The sequence below is a fragment of the Molothrus aeneus genome, chromosome 1 (genome assembly GCF_037042795.1).
Source record: "Molothrus aeneus isolate 106 chromosome 1, BPBGC_Maene_1.0, whole genome shotgun sequence".
NCBI classification, from domain to species: domain Eukaryota; kingdom Metazoa; phylum Chordata; class Aves; order Passeriformes; family Icteridae; genus Molothrus; species Molothrus aeneus.
In genome coordinates this window covers 110,542,926-110,559,547 of record NC_089646.1, presented here as the reverse complement: position 1 = coordinate 110,559,547, position 16,622 = coordinate 110,542,926, and the positions used below count along the sequence as shown (strand labels likewise).

Below are 16,622 nucleotides of genomic sequence, written 5' to 3'. Positions count from 1 at the left end.
GTACTAGTCCAAATTAACCAAGACATTTCTCTGCCCACGTCTCTTGATTTTACTGGGTTTAGGTTTGGGTTTGGTGAGAGGGTTTTGTTTTTTTTTTTACCCCTGTGAGGGAACTGAAAATTGAAACTTCCACCACTATCATATAATGGTTTGATATAAATAAGAACTCACCTTCTGTTTGCAAAGGGACTTCCTGAGGGAACAGAATGGGAGAAGAGTGTGTCGTTCATGCTGGTTACAGGTCGGGGGGGCCTGAAAGGCAAAATATCCAGCTGCATTAATTTTGCACCAAAACCCCCTCCATCAGCAACAGTATTTAGGTAGAACAGAATGAGCTTGTTTAAAGTAACATGGCAACTGGCACCCTCAAAGTAACATTGCAACTGGCATCTTCTGCTTTACACTGTAATAGTTTCAAATTATAGATGCTGTGGTTTCAAGAAGTTGATAAAAACACACTGGTACTTAGGCCTGGAGAAAAATAATGTCTTTGTGTGTTCTGAGGTGAGTTTTAAGCAACCAGCTCAACTTTTTTCCCCCTGCTTTGGTAGAACAGCCACAACGCCATTGTTCCTTTCCAGAGGCAACAGTCCAGGGTGCAGTCCCTGCTTTCAACCAGCCACGATGAGCACTGGCAGTCAGGGCTCTGTGGCAGCATGGAGGTCTGCAGCATCAAACTGCCAATAAGTGACACATCTTTTCATGAAGTTATTCCTGGTGCTAAGCTCCATGCTGCCACATCCACATAGTGACCACAGTGCACCCAAGCCCTCAGCATCTCACAAAATACACATGGAATTTTAAACTGGTTTGATGGCAAAACTTTTTAACTGGTATATCAAATCCCTAAGTCAAAATGTAGAGTAAATATTTAGTTAAAGAGGATGATTTTATTATTATATTTTTTATTTCCTACTTTTACAAAAAAATGAAACAAGAAGGAATTTTCCTCTGCTTTCTTTTACTGTCTACTGTTAAAAATAATCTGTGTGTAATTTTATCCTTCTGTATCCATTAAGGAGAAATTTCCCCTTCTTAGCAGACTTTTTATGGAACATTGGGCAAAAGATCTATCTCCTCAGGAACAACTAAAAGGTATGTTATTAAAATCATAGGGCTTTCAATCAGTTATGAGCAGAATCTGAAGCCACATATAATTCAGACCTCAGTTTGGTTCATATTCCCTTTAGGCTCTATGGAAGACCTATCTTGCTTTTTGAATTCTGCAGATGTGCAAGTAGAAATATGGTAGCCATTTGCAAAATATTCACTGGGCTCCAATTGGGCAAGACAACTGGTCAACCAAAGCATTTCCAAGAAACCCACTTCTGCACAGAACTGAACTGTTACTATATATTTTGTCCTGTAACTTCTCATAAAACAGGCAAAAATATGGTATTTGAAACATTCAAATGAATTTCTCAGCATGATAATGCTACACTGATTTTTAAGAAGTTTAAAACTGTGAAAAGAAAGAAGTAGGGTGTGGAGTGTTATTTATTTATATGAAAATAGAGTTTTAACCTAACCCTGCATCTGCAGAACCTCATGAAAAACTTAACTTCTGATCAGTCATGAATTTGAGAAGCAGTCCTTTGTCTTCCATGTACTTACAAAGAAGTGTTTAATGTTATTTTTTTTGGTAATACAGAGATTATTGCAATTTTTCCAAGCTTTTCCTTCAACAAGTGTACTAAAGAAGAAAAATACTCACCAAGTATCTCTTTTGCAGCAGAATAAAATGGAAAAGAGATCATTAATTAAATTGTCAGTTCAATATGTATATGGTCTAAGTAATACATTGGACATACTCCATTCTTATGACCCTGAATCTGAAAAAGCATGAGAGCCTCTATGCATAAAAGGTCATTAACCTGTTTACAAAAGCGAAGTTACTCTTGTGTAAAAATTTCTCTGAACTCCAAGACCTTGCTAAGGTTTCCTGATTAGCATTACTTTGTCAATTCTCATAGTAAAAAAATGATGTTAAACTAATCCAGAGCTTTCCCAAGGCAAGTTTCCTAAAGGCTGATGCCCACTGTCACAGTCCTGAGGTTCCAGTTGAGTATCAAATGGATGTTCAAACACACAGAATTGTGTGATGTGGTGAGACAGAACAACAGACTTTATTGCAAAGCAAAGGAAAACTCAGCTATTGACTATAAATTATACCTTTCTGAGGTTATTTTTAAACTCCTGAAAGTGAGTGATTAAGCTTTCTGATAAAAGTGATACTGAATTAGCTGTCCTCAAGGAGACAGAAAACATTTGATGCTATTGAAATATGCTATGTAATAAAAGCATGCTATGGTACAACATATATCCACAGTAATAAACCAAATTAAATAGGAGGAATTTTCCAAACTGCTCCAGGCTGCTCCAAGCTTCTTTACACTGATGTCAAAAATAATGCTCCCACAGGCTTAAGATGGAAATGAAGTCAGGCCAGTGCAGAATAGATTTGAAAAATATCTCCATGGCCATGCCATTTGTCATCTCTGCCGTCTGGACTTTCTTTCATGTTGCTATTCTTATGTAGAGAGAGGAAAAGTGACCCTTTCATCAGTGGGAGGAGTTCTACCACCAGGTTTATGACACGTGGATAACTATTTCTCTAGGTGAGGCTTTAGATGTATTTCTTGCTTAATTCAAAATTTTATGTGGCACCAGTAAAACAAAAAAGCCATGCAGTCTTTTTGTCTGGTCCCAGGCAAAGGTGGAAGAACAAACAAAGGGAAAGTCTCTATAGTAATTCAGGGAGCACTTGTCCCCATTTAAGCTAGAAGCTAAGAAAAGGATACTGTTTTGTTGCCAAAATTCTTCCATCTGATGCAAATATAAACCCCCTTTTTTGCCTGGATTCCTGCCCAGAGCTGTTTTTCTCAACTTCCATTATGTTTAAAAATAAAAACTGCATCAGTGAGAAGATATTCTCGACAAGGTTCTGTACTATACCTCTCCCCTCAGTTAATTTGTGTCAATTATGCTGTAGCTCATGATACCTCCACAACTTACAGGTTTCTCACTCATGCATCCTTGTAGCCAATATAGATTGCCAAGTTATATTACCATCAAACTATGAATAAAGAGAAACTGTCATAAACCAGAATAGATGGTGGTTTGTTCTCACATCCCGTCACTCTAAATTGTCTGTATATTTAGGAATAAGGGAAGGTGTTAATTTCACAGCAAAAATTTGGATCAGTTCCTACTTAATTATGTACCTTCTCCTTGCCTTGCCTAATTGCATTTAATCCATTCACAGTAGCCCAGTTTTCACTACCTTTTATATTCTGACATATCCCCAGGCCTTCAAGATCCCCCTGCCAACAGGGAACAGAGGCTTCTCTTTCAGTTTCAAGCTCTCTGTCTCTCTCCATTTCCCTTAAGGATGGCCAAAATCTGCCCTGTGAAATTATCACTGACTTGCCAGCAGGGCCAGGCACAGCAGGGAGGGAGCTCACCAGATCCAACTCCAGATCATTTCTGCCAAAGAACAACATCCTCCCAGTACCCTTCCATGAAGAGGTGCAGGGGGTTTAACTGACAATTAAGTGTGACAGGGATTTGGCACTATGTATCTGTCAGAGGCACCTTGTCTCTGAAGACCAGAGCACTCTCTTACACCTTGAAGAAGCTGTGCTTTAACCACATAAGGAAGGACCATCAGCATAACTCATCCTAAAAATGCCAGGCAGGTTAGGTTGTGTGAACTTTCCAGGTGTTGCACAGCCCACAGTGGCTGGAGTGCACTTGCCCTTAGAGATGCTACATACAAATATTCAGGATGGAAAAAGGTAAATATGCATAATAATTACAGACTAGAGCAGTTCCAGCAGCCAGTAACATAGCTATGCAGCATGGAAATACAATTCTAATGGCTGCTGCCCAAAATGCTTCAGTCAGGAGCCCTGGGAACATGGTTAAGAAAGATATTTTCTTAAGAAATACACCAGAATAAGAGAAATACTTTAAGGCAGTATTTTTGGAATATTTTTTCCAGCTTAATTTCTTTGTACCTTTCTTCCAACCAATGTCATATTTTTTTCTTAATTTTATGGGAAATTTAATGTTTTTTCCCTTTTTTTAAAGAACCCAAGAAGCAAAGGTAAGCCAAGTTGATAAATGAGAAAATTGGAGTGTCTGCCACTATGGCTAGTGGACATGTTTTAGAAAAAAACTCATCCAAAGTCGTCCTTTCCTCACCCTGCACAAATACATTTTCTTTCTGCTTTGGGTTTCTTGACTCATGCAGAAAAAAAGTAGTGACATGCTACTATACCAAAAAATAATTTTGCTTTCTCAACATATCAAAACATAAGGCTAATAGACTCTTTTCAAGTGACTTGGCAGTTGAAGGCCTGCTTTTTATGCAGACTAACCAATTCTTCAAGGCTTGGTGAAGAAGCTCCACTAAAGTCAGTGAGAACTCTGACACCTTTTTTTACAAAATTGGTCTGATTTCACTTTTCTCTGGCGCCTTGTGTCAAGGGATACCTGTGATACACTGAAGTTAATAGTTTCTAGATGACAGAACTGATGTTCTCAGCATCAATACATCCCAAAGTGCTGAAACTCCATAAAATTGCATGGACATCTCTTGAGGAGAATGGGAACATTACAATGTTGTGTCCCAGTAGTTGATTATACCTATATATCCCATTGATTTTTACAGGTTAAGTCACACCAGAAAAACACTTTTACACTAAATATCCCCACCAGCAAATTTGCACTTGTGATGCATTGAGCTGGACAAGCCACATCTGCCTCCTGCTTTGTTCAGAGCTGTAGTATCTACACTTGGTGCAAGCAACTCCTACCACAAAGCTTACTTTGTCTACAGCACACAGATACTTACACAATATGAGCCAGGTTTAGAGGTTTTTCAGGCTGGTCAGGGAACATTGGGTGCAAAGGTTCACGGCTGGAAGCACAGCTTAAAGACTTGCTAAGTGCATTAGTTAGCTTCTTAGCAGGTGATTTCTGGGAGGAACAAGGAAGGTAGAGGTAATCTGGACAAGTAAGGTGCATATTGTTTCTGCTACAGGAAGCACAAAACAACAAGAAGCTCTAACAGCTCAGGTACCTACGGACTGACATCTCCCTTGCCCCCCTCCCATGCCCAGAGTCTGGTAAGGCAAAGAGTGCTCCATTTGGGAAGGGATTACTGTTAGCTCCAGCAGCCTTTAGAGCAGGCTGGAGGTGTATCTATAGGGAAAGTTGCCATGGCTTTTTTGCAATGCTGCACTCAGGCATTGTTGAACAAAGAACAGCACAGTTTGTGTCACCTGGGCTGGTGCTGGCTTGTACCTCACCAGCTTGGGAATGCAAGGAGAATAGATCCAAGCATGCTTGTCCCTGTAGATACACTGTATGGGACATCACTTCCCTCCCAGATATGGGCCAGGCTAGGCTGCTTTGTTCTTCCCCCTCACTAGTATCTCCCTCCTCACCTCCAGTACCCTGTACTGTTTAGCTGCTATTACAAAGCTTCTCTTCCACCTCCTGTGGCCACTGACCACCGGAGAATGGAAATTTGAGACAGGGGCTTGCCAGGAATTGCCCCACTGTGGCACCAGCACTTCAAAAGAGACTGATGTACTGTCACTGTCCCCAAAAGATAGGGAAGGTCTATGCAAGAAGGGTAATTTTCATCAATGTGTAAAAAAACAAAACAAAACAACAAACCAGTATTTTCTGCTTTCTGTTTTGTTTGGAGGCTATGCACTTGAGGAGTAAACTCAGCTTCCCTTCTAAGGGATCTCTGAGATCCAGGGTGTCTTTTAGGCTGTGTGAAGGATTCTCAGGAAATTCAACTCAGCTCTCTGTGATTCACTTCTCTGCCAGTAAAAAAGGGTTAGTGACCCTTACACTGTCTCCTCTCCCCAAAACACAGCTCTACGGGCTGAAATTGAAAAATCTTTCTGGAATTTGACAGAAACGATTTTGTATTTGTGCATATACATCCCGCATTGACATATGATTGTCACCAAGTCTATACTGAAATACTTCTACTAGAGAAATCCAACCTAAATACAAAAAGTTCAAGTTCTTTCTCTTGCATTCATTAAATGCAATTTCACTCTGAATTGAGAATGGTTGATTTCCACTGCACCCATAAACACTTCCAGTGAAGTACATGAAGTATACTGCATGTGGAGCTCAATACTGATGCATTATGGAGAATGCCAACCAGGTTTGAACAAATGCTAATGAATGCTACAGAAAGGCAACTTCAAACTTGAAGCAAAACATTTGTTTCTGGCAAGGAGACATCTGAAAGCACTAGGCATGTGGTCATATTTTTGTCTTCCGCTGAGCAGAAATCTTAAGTTTTCCAATTACTTCCTACCTACAATTACAGCTCCCTGGCTACAGCAAAAAACGGATTTTATAGCACAAATTGCGGCTAGGAATGGAGTCTGAGCTACACAGTGGGCACTTTTCCTATTCAGATACTAAACTCTGGCCATTTGTGTCTATGCAACAAGCAGCAATTAGGACCCACAAAAACAATTACAGACCCAGGTCTGCTGGGATGCAGTGCAGGGCTGTATGACTGGCATACAGAGCAAACCACGTCCAATTTAACCCTTGCCTGTTCCATCAACAGAAAACCAGACATTTTAGAAGTATTAAAATTCAGAACTTTGTTAAATAATAAACTCAAAGTACCATAAAAATGGGAGCTTTTGCTGTATGCATAATTTTCCCTTTTTTTAAACAATATACTGTTGAAATATTTCAAATTAATTATGTATTTTCTGCTATTTTTGTTTGAATCCTGAAGGATTTTGATGCTCTGTAAACAAGGGGGTCAACTGGGGCTTTACTCCAGTCCATGGAAAGCTGAGTCTCCAACTCTCATGCCCTTCAGGGAAGGTTAAGGTTCCAGCAGCTGTTGATACTTCCCTTTCAGCTTAGGAAAAACACTGCATTATTTTGATTAACAACAAAAAGCCGGAAGTGAGCTTTTCTCTATAATAAACGCTACTGTGGATCTAAGCCCGTGACCACGCTCAAATCTCCAGTGCCAGGATCATCCCAAATGCTACGCATATGCTGCAGCCACTCAACTGAAAATATTGATGAATGAGCATTAAGTATTCATCATTTCATTTACACGTAGCCAAAGAGAGCAAGCCAATGACGACTTTACCGTGAGTCCTGTGGGAACGGGAGAAGCTGCCATGAGCCTGCTGCCCTGCTGCCAGCCCCTCCTGCGCTGCCCTCACCGCGGCACGCACCAGATCCTCACCCAGGAAAGACTATTCCCACCTCCACGCTCTCCCGACAGCTCCCAGGGCTGGAGCCTCCCAGACAGGGTCACTAATCCAAAGTGCCAGCCCGGCTCCCAGCTCGCCTGAGCCCAGAGCTGTGGCTGGGGGCTTCTCTGATGGCTGGAGGGCAAAGCAGTCTGCAGCGAGGCAGGAGCGTTCCCTTACCCATGACGTGTACTCTTTCATTTGGTGCTGGTTGCTGTGGGAACCGCTGGCATGGCCCCTCCAGAAGCAGTCCTGACAGAGCTGGTAATTGTGACACTGCTGGCAGCGGTAGCGAAACCCCATCATGCTCTCGCTGTGGCAGTAGGAACACTCGACGGGGTGGAAGACTGGGTGGGAGAAAGAAATGGTGAGCCAGAAAACAAACAAAGGAACACCCAGAAAAAGTTTATGGACAAACACCAAACTGAAGGGTGATCCTTTCTTTGTTTAAAGCAACCTGCAGCGTTGGATGCTGCTGACAGCTCTGACCCGAGAAAATACAGCAACCTGTGCCACAGGCAACACTTCCTACACTGGGCACCAAACCCTTCTTTGCTTCTGAGCTGGTATCGATGCCTCCTGCTCACAGGAGCAAAAAATGTGTGTGTTCAGTGTTCAGTGTCTAACAGAATACATGACAGAGTACAGAGGAGGGCCATGAAGATAAAGGTTCTCCTATGGAGACAGGCTGAGAGTTGTTCAGCCTGGAGAAGAAAAAGCTCCAGGGAGTCCATAGAGCAGCTTTCCAGTACCTAAAGGGGCTACAGGAGAGCTGGAGAGGGACTTTTGTCAAGGGCATGTAGGGACAGGGCAAGGGTGAATGGGTTCACTGAAAGAAGGTAGGTTTAGATTAGGTATTAGCAAGAACATCTTTACTGTGAGGCTGGTGAGGCACTGGATTGTATTGCCTGAAGAACGTGTGGATGACCCATCCCTGGAAGTGTTCAGGTTGGATGGGGATTCGAGCGGCCTGGTCTAGTGGATGATGTCCCTGCTGGGGAGTTGGAAATGCATGATCTTTAAGGTCCCTTTCAATCCACACCATTCTATGACAGAGGAAATTTGTATGTTGCAAAATCCATTGCAGCTGCACCACTGGGAGAAGCTGAGTGTTTTGTTATGTTTTAAGCAGCTGAGGTGACGTATCTTGGAGGAAAAGTCAAACTCAGCTGTATGACTACTGAAAGGATGAAAGTGTACTCAGACATGTTATCGTCTCAATTACTGCTGTCTCATCTGTACAAGTGGTGTCATTTAGGTACCTATATATGGGATTGAACATGTAGCTTTGGATGCCCAGATTTGGAAAGCTGGCCTTTGGAGAGACCTGTTCTCTGTTCAGAAGCAGACAGTGACAAGGAAGCATGTCACTGAGGACACTAAAGCACCAATTAAGATATTTGGAAGCACCTTCCAGGCAATACTTCTATTTCTGTTCCTCTTTCCTCGCTACAGCCTGTACCAAATTTACCACAGGGTACTGAACATCCCCTCATTCCCAGGCACCCTCTGCCTTTCTGTCATAAGGTTCAGTCTGGGAAAATTTGGATCAGTGCTGAATGTGTCAGGGTTTAACTCCTTGCCAGAATTTTGCAGCAAGAAGGGTTTCTGCTCTAGGCTAGGAAACACTGCGAAGCTGGTGAGGGACAGGGATGGATGACAAGAGCTTAAGGAAGGTGGGATAGATAGGTTTCTCTGTAGCCAAAAAAGACTTGGGAAAATCACCTTACCCACCATGGTGCCTTTCAGTGGAAGAGGGATTTGTTTGGCACAGGAACAAATACAATTTTTCCTCCTTTTCCTTTTATCACCAAAAATGGATGCACACCATCCACAGGGAACTTCCTTTTCAGAGGATATGGTCTGGCAGTGTAGACTTAGGAGTAGATCCTTCCTAAGGACCTTTTGGCTGGTGTTTTGCACTGCACTGACATCTCCTGCCAGGAATACTGCATGAACGGAAACTGCCAAGCTGCTCCCTCTCTGCTGCCATATGTCATAGCTAATAAAAGTTGTGGTCTTGATAGTTTACCAAATATAAGTGTGTGAATGGATGAAGTCCTATTGCTCTTTGCTTTTCAGAGCATGGGAGGAGACACAATCAGGTTAACTTCCTGAGCACAGCAAAATTTAAGCCATGTTCCTGGCTGAATGACCAACAAACTTCAAATATTTTACCAGTCACTGTAAAAATAGCACATGGAGTCAATGAACCCTGTACAGTAGCTTTTACAAAACCATCTACAGAGTGTGAAAATCATCACACCAAAGTTTATTCTTGTAACTGTGTTTTGGCAGCGCCTCTTTACTTACCATTTTCAACATTTGCCAGTCGATGCAGAAGTGGTAACCACACTAGACACTGTGGCGGGGGATCAGACATGAGAGTATCCAAGAAAGTGTTTAATGTGACTTTTTTCTGCTCAAACAAGCAAACAAACATGCACAAAAAAAAATCAGTAATTAGACATCCCAAAATTATTTTATCTTGTCTCTACAGAAACACTTGGGAATAAGTTTCAAACACTGTTTGCCTGTAGCCCTGACTGACTAAAAAGAACAAGTGATACTAGCAAAGCTTTTCCAGGCTATTTTTAGTTGGTACAATGATACAACTGATGACTAGAAGTCATTCTCACAAGGCTGGGCTGGAGACACTTAGCTCCCACTCACTTCCAGACTCTCTTCTAGAGTCACTGCCTGAAGATGCTTTGTGGTTAAGGGTGGTATTCAACTCTGCATGCTCTCATCTGTTTTGAGTATCGTGTGACAAGTACAAGTGGATGTGGGCTATCACTGTGTATGACCAATTTTCAAATGAAAAATCACTGCTGACGGTACTTGAAAAAAGAAAATGAGAGAAAATACTGGCAAGGGAGCACAAATTTGAAAGAAATACAGAATAAGGAGAGACCAGCACAAGCAATTTGTTGCCATAATTTAAGAAACTTTGCTTGTCTAAGGAGCAATGGCAACTAGTTATGGGTGAGTTTTGACTGTGGGATGTCAAGATTGCATATGCTCAGGGACTGCAACTGCTCCTGAACTCTTCACACCTTTAAGCACTCAGAGATTTATGCCCCTTTAAATTTCAGAGAGATTTAAACTCTTAAGATATCCCTGTTGATTTTAAAAATGCAATCTAGAGCCTTAAATTTCTTAGGTGTCTGGAAAAAGTAATCACAAATCCTAGTTCATTTGTTTTTTCAATCAGCAACTGAGCCTTCTTTAAATAAAATTTAAGATGCAAAAATATTGAGCCCTGCTGAGAGTATATGCAGATATATTTTATAGACATACATATTTAAGTAGTATCCCTATATCCAAAGGGATGGCTAAATTTTCATATCTGATTACATAAGCTGCTGCTTTAACTTGCTAAAGAACTATGGTTACCCCATGAGGAAGCTAAGCAGCACTCATGCAGTGACATGTATCATCTCTGTGTGTTGTGGAATTCTTTTCAGAGCTGAGATTTCCAGACAGAGTGTCTGTGCTCCATTTATACACAATTACCACCAAGTGTAAATAAAAATGTTATTTCTCTTATACAGTGAGTGATCAATGGAAAACATCTCACACTGCAACAGTCGCAGGGACGAAACATAGCAAGATATTTGGAAAGATATGAAGATGTTTGTCCATAGGAGAAAATACTTCAGGCTACTGTGGAAATGGACTTGATTCTTTAATGAACAGAAGTAGCCAGAATATGAGCTCTAAATCTCACTGGAGTACTACCTTTCCCCAGAATAATTGCAGTGTGAAAGTCCAGTCAAACACTACCACCTGCTTGTTGTATGAATTATCTTTCCAGCCATGGAGAGCAGATAAGCAGTTCCCAAATAGGTATCCTATGCTGTAAGCATCAGCTCAGAGAAAAGGATCTTTCTTTTGGAGATGTGGATTTCTTTTTCTGCAGTGGATGCTTGGCACAGCTTTGCTGATCAATGCTGCCAGCAAATGTCTCTGTTGTCTGCAGCAGAACTTGGGAGCACAGGGGAAAAAAAGGTGGAAGGAAGCCCAGGAAAAGAAGGGACCTCCAGTGCCCCATACTGCAGAGCTGAGTAGCCTTAGATCTTCCCTCTGCTCTTGAAGGGATACGCACAACCAGTCTAACAAGCAAACAGATAAGGAGACAAGGAAAGCTCTTCCACAATGCAGTGGGCTTTTGAAAGCTGCTATAACTTTAAAATCTGATTGGCAGCAAATAAGGCAACTTAGCTTCAATGACAGCTTTATGGCCAAACTGCTCTTGTGATCACTGATTTTATGGATTAGAGAAAAAAGCAGTGTCCCTTAAAAGGACACTGTCAGAGCAATTTCCATACATTTTCCTCCTGCAATTTTCCTTCAGCTGCTGGGAAAGTTTAAACCAAAAGCTGTTTTCTAAATATACACTACACACAGATGGAGTCTAGGTTTGTGGAATAACACTTAGACAAGTGCTAAGAAAATGAAGTTAGTGTCTATCTTTTTAGTTTGGGATATTTTTTAAGTGTTTTTTACAATAATAACAATACTGCTTAGTACAAATACAGTATAACATCACATCAATCCTACCTATGGGGGAAAGTGGTAATGATAAAACTTCTTTTTGAGCCACAGATTTGTGTTCTGAAACATTAAGTCACTTGCTCCAGCATTTCTGCCCCACAAATTTGCTGATGAGGAAACACTGTTGTTTCTACTTTGAACAGACATTCAATCAAGTAGTAGCTCACAGGCAGAGGAAAATACGTGGTGGGATCAAGCAAACCAGTAGAATTGGGAATAATAAAATATTTCTGCAAAAGGAAAAATCCTTTCAGATGTAAACTGAATGGATTTGACACCATGACCAGATAATTCTCAGAATCTTTTATTTTCCTGAAATTGAAGAATCTCTAGACATCAGGGGGTTGAAAGGCTTCTGGTAGGCAAAAGTGACCCATTGTGAGAACTAGTGAGAGTGCCAAACTTATTCCAAGCTATCAATTTCTGATAATGATACATGCAATATAAGAGAGAGAAAGAATGACTTGTGTGTGACTAAGACTGTAAATACCATTTATCGTGGTGTCATAAAGATCTGAATTTCATTTCAAAACTGGTTCATCCCTAGTGAGGATGGAATGAGAACTACATAAAGTCAATTTAAGTGAAATATCAGACTAGATTTACAAGAGTACTTGGCTGCCTCCAGATGCAAAACAGCAGCTTTGTAAACCTGCTGTGTACCTACATCAGTCAGAGACTTAACTCTTGTTAGCTCTAAGTGGAGCTTGTAAACAAAACCATCTAATGCTTGCTTGAAGATGTTGCTTCTAAAGATACCTTAATGCATCTGGTCTACTCAGCTGGATGCAATCTCAAAGCAAGTGCCATTTCTGATGGCAACTGAGATAAAAAATGAGGCCTGAATTACATTTTTTCAGGAAAAGAAATTCCTTTTTTTCATCCATAATAACAGCATGACCAACATGCAAGGCTTGAATACCCTGTTCCCATGCATTATTTTAACACAAAACTACCAGAAGTCACTTCACCATGTAAATTCTTCAACATAAGATGAAATGCTGTTTTAAATCTCCCCTGTGGAACAAGACTAGTTTCACATATGCAAACATTACAATTTAAAATGAATTGGGAGATGACTCAATAAATGAGTTTCAACATCTCCTTTCGGCTGACTGGAGTGCCTATTGATTAGTGATTAAACTGAGAGAATACTAAAAATGAGACTCTATTTTGCATGAAAATGACACTATGCCTGCTCCATTGAACTTACTTGTTCAACAGTATTCAGTTAGCAAATGCAAGGATAAAGAGAGGGAAAATACAACTTTATTTCTAACATTGTCCCAGCTTCAGCATATTCCCTTACTACATATTTATGGAATTATACAGTGTGATGTGTGGCAAGAGCCAGAGGAATTCTCTCTTTCTCCACTGGAGAAGTGGACAACCAGCCACAATTACAGAATCTTCTGAAGTGCTATGTATTAGCTGAAGCCAATGTGCTGTACTCAGTGTACCTATGGAGTCTTTTGAGTTGCAAAAAAATCTTGTATTTTCTTCAGGATAAATTCATTGCTTTCCTGACCCTATCTCACTGGTGTTATTGGTAAGAGACTAAGGATTTTCTAATACATACTGATTCCCATTTACAAAGAAGTTTTAAGGCTATTTTCTTCTCACTCCTAAACTTGTATGTCTATCACTGGAAAAACCTGAAGTTTGATTTTTTTTCTGGTGGAACTTCAGCTTTGTATGCAGAAGTTAGTGTTCTGTATGCTTATACCAACACCAACTAAGTGGGGTGGAGGTCTGCACGTCTTGGGGTATAAATATATAGAATACCTAAAGGTATATATGTATCTGGTGCTTAAATTAGGAAGTTTCCTAATTTAGGAATGTGTAAGTCAAGACCCTGCTCTGAATCACTTTTTGACTAAGCCTCTCTCTTGATGGTTGTATGGGAACCTAAGGAGACCAGCTTCCTGTTGAAGGCACCAAACCTACACACCAGAAATCAGTGGAGTGGACCTTCCCCTCATTCAGCCCAGTGTTTCCTGGGCAAATATGCACTTATATGTAAGACAGGAAGAATCTTGGCCTGCTCAGAGGGGTGATTGAGAACTTGTGTCTCTTCATTTACCTGTTGTGAGAAACAGGATTTTGCTGACTGCTCAGTGTAACCAAAGGAAGGCCCCTCGAAGACAGCGGTGGGCAGCTTGAGAACCTCGCGCAGGAACATGTCGTACCTGCCATAAACCATCACCCCGCTGGAGTCAGAAATCATGGAGAAAATATCTGAGGGGGGAAAAGAGAAGGAAAGATCACAGCAGCTTCAGTGTGAGCTACAGATTCGCTCTGAGTTCAGTATCATCTGATTTGAAAGAGAAGTAGTAAACATGTTTGGCGTATGGAAACCTCCATTATTACTGCATCTTTATTTCTGACCTCTTTTAATAGAAAACAAGAAGAATTATTTGCATATTAATAACTAGCTGATTTTAATACTAAAATATTCCTGATTTGTTTTTCTTTGTGTGTGGTCATTTTTAAGCAAAGTCTGATGCATGGCACGAGGCAGTAATTTAATCAGATAAGAAGGCTCTGATTTGACAAGATATGCTACATCAGCTTTTTGCCTGCTGCCAGTTTACCATGTCAAATCAAAATCTTGACAATGGGTTCATTAAGTCAGTTATTATTGTCTTGGACAGGACACACAAAGCAATGAAGGTCTTGCCAATATGCTATTTTTCACTCTTCCCTCATTCTTATGCATAAAAATATCACACTTTTATTATTGCAGTGATGTCAGTTTGTCAGCCCTTACTTCTCTGTTTGTTTAAAATTATCCTCTGCTTAGCAGGAGATCTCTGACTAAGGAACATTTATTGTTTTTCAGGCTGTCATGTCAGCTGCTTCATTTCCAGGAACCTGGAAGGGAAATTCTGACAACAGGACTCCGGGACTGCTGACCCAAAAAATCATCATTGTACTTCAGCCCTCCACTGGATGGACCCAGTTCCTATTCTTAAAGCAGCTTAGGGAAAAAATGGTGCTCAATTTATAATTTATAATTTATAATTTATAATTTATAATTTATAACTTCAGCTCAGTCTGTATTTGAATTTCTACACAGAAAAAATATATTAAAAAATGGCACCAAATCTGGAAGACTAAATGAGCACTTGGAATTTCTACTTGTCTACCGTAAACAACTGTAATTTGTAAACTCAGTTTTCTTGGGCTCAGGTAGAAGGCTCAGTGGAAACTGAAGGTTTTTGGTCAAAAAGTCTGGAAAATGGTGTTCTAGACCTGACATTATATGCCTATAGAGAAAGACTTCCATTGCAGCAACAAGTAAACTATGCTATTGGGGAACTGGGAATAAATCCTACAAAATGAGAATCTGTTCACCAAAATACATGGCATAAGAATGCCCTATGGAAGAAAATACGAATAGTACATAAATATATTGATCTTCTAGGTGCAAAAAGATGTAGATGTTACTAAAAATAATCAGAAGAAATGATTAAATTATGCTTCATGATGTTGAGGCACTTATTTGTATTCCAAGTTCAATAACCCCAATGGAAAAAAAAATCCACCAATAAGAACCTCAATGTATGCAATTTGTTCTTAAAAACTTCAGTGTGAAGTTCAACCAAACATATAGTGAGATTTACTTAAGAGATATACATAGGGCAACTCCCAAACCCAGCCAAGAAATTGTAGTTTATCCTAATTCCCTCTTTTCTACTTGTACTGTTAATTCTCCAGCAATAACAATTTTTAACAGGTAAAAAATATCACTTACATCTTAATTTGTCCATGATCTTTCCTCCACAAAGAGTTGCCAAGGCCATTTTGACAGCAAAAACGGAAATTTTACCATGTCCTTCCCTGTTCAAAAGTAGAAAGTAGACATATTTTACATGTCCATTTTATGAGAATCTGTTCAATTAAAATGCGTATTTCTGACATCACTTACTGTAATGCACAATATATATATGTGTATTGACATACAGAGAAATGAGTCCTTTAAAAAGAAGGTTTGTTTTGTGGGAACACACATCAGTACACTGCTCTGTAAAGATCTCAGAGCAGATTTATTATATATATGAAGCTCAGTATTAAACTGTTTATCTCATTATATACTACAGTGATAATTACTACTGCTATCTGTGATACAGTAGCACTCGGAGACACCTATCAGACTCATGGTTTCCCTATCCTAAGTGCTTTGGAATTTTTTTCGACCTAGAAGATTGCAAATAAGTGAAAAAATCAGCACTGGGAACAAAAGTGAAAAAGCACACAGGGCTCACATCATCGCACAAACTTCACCTGTACCTGTCAGTAGGTCCTGACAATTGCATTTTAAATTATACACCTGACCCCCAGGAACCTTGAAGAAGGACTTTGCTGAAAAATGGGAAATATGCCTGTATCCAGAATGAGTGAAGGATGTATGTTGTGATGTGGAGAAGACTTTTGTCCCTGGCTTGTTCAAGGGGAGGCTATACCTGGCTCTCTACCTTCAATTTACAATGCATAAAAGCTAATAAACCCCAAATTCACCCAAGAGTTTATCTTGGGGCAAAAAGGCACATCAGCACCTCTTCCCCCAGCTGTCTTGAAGTATGCAATGGCTTAACTTTATTATTCCTCCCACTATCCTCATTCTCCTTTTACAGCCATGATGGTCCCCAATGATCACCCACCATCACAGAAAACCTGGTTTATTTGGGCTGGATAAGTAAAACATGACCTCACACACTGCATGGCACACTTAGCCCCTAAAACACCTATCAGCCCCAGTTTAGTGTTCAGCCCCAGTTTAGTGTTCAGCCCCTTTCC

The 16,622-nt window shown here is 40.3% G+C and overlaps 1 protein-coding gene across 8 annotated transcripts in view; it reads right to left on the bottom strand.

The window, feature by feature from the left end:
• DTNA (dystrobrevin alpha) overlaps nucleotides 1-16,622 on the bottom strand; it is a 223,996-nt gene that overhangs the window by 45,589 nt on the left and 161,785 nt on the right. For all 8 annotated transcript variants that reach the window (XM_066562926.1, XM_066562910.1, XM_066562919.1 and 5 more), the window contains 6 exons: nucleotides 15,580-15,665; nucleotides 13,906-14,060; nucleotides 9,579-9,684; nucleotides 7,446-7,612; nucleotides 4,859-4,983; nucleotides 172-252 (listed from right to left, as the gene is read on the bottom strand). In XM_066562926.1, the coding sequence (XP_066419023.1) occupies nucleotides 172-252; nucleotides 4,859-4,983; nucleotides 7,446-7,612; nucleotides 9,579-9,684; nucleotides 13,906-14,060; nucleotides 15,580-15,665 (720 nt within the window). The remainder of the gene's footprint in view (nucleotides 1-171; nucleotides 253-4,858; nucleotides 4,984-7,445; nucleotides 7,613-9,578; nucleotides 9,685-13,905; nucleotides 14,061-15,579; nucleotides 15,666-16,622) is intronic.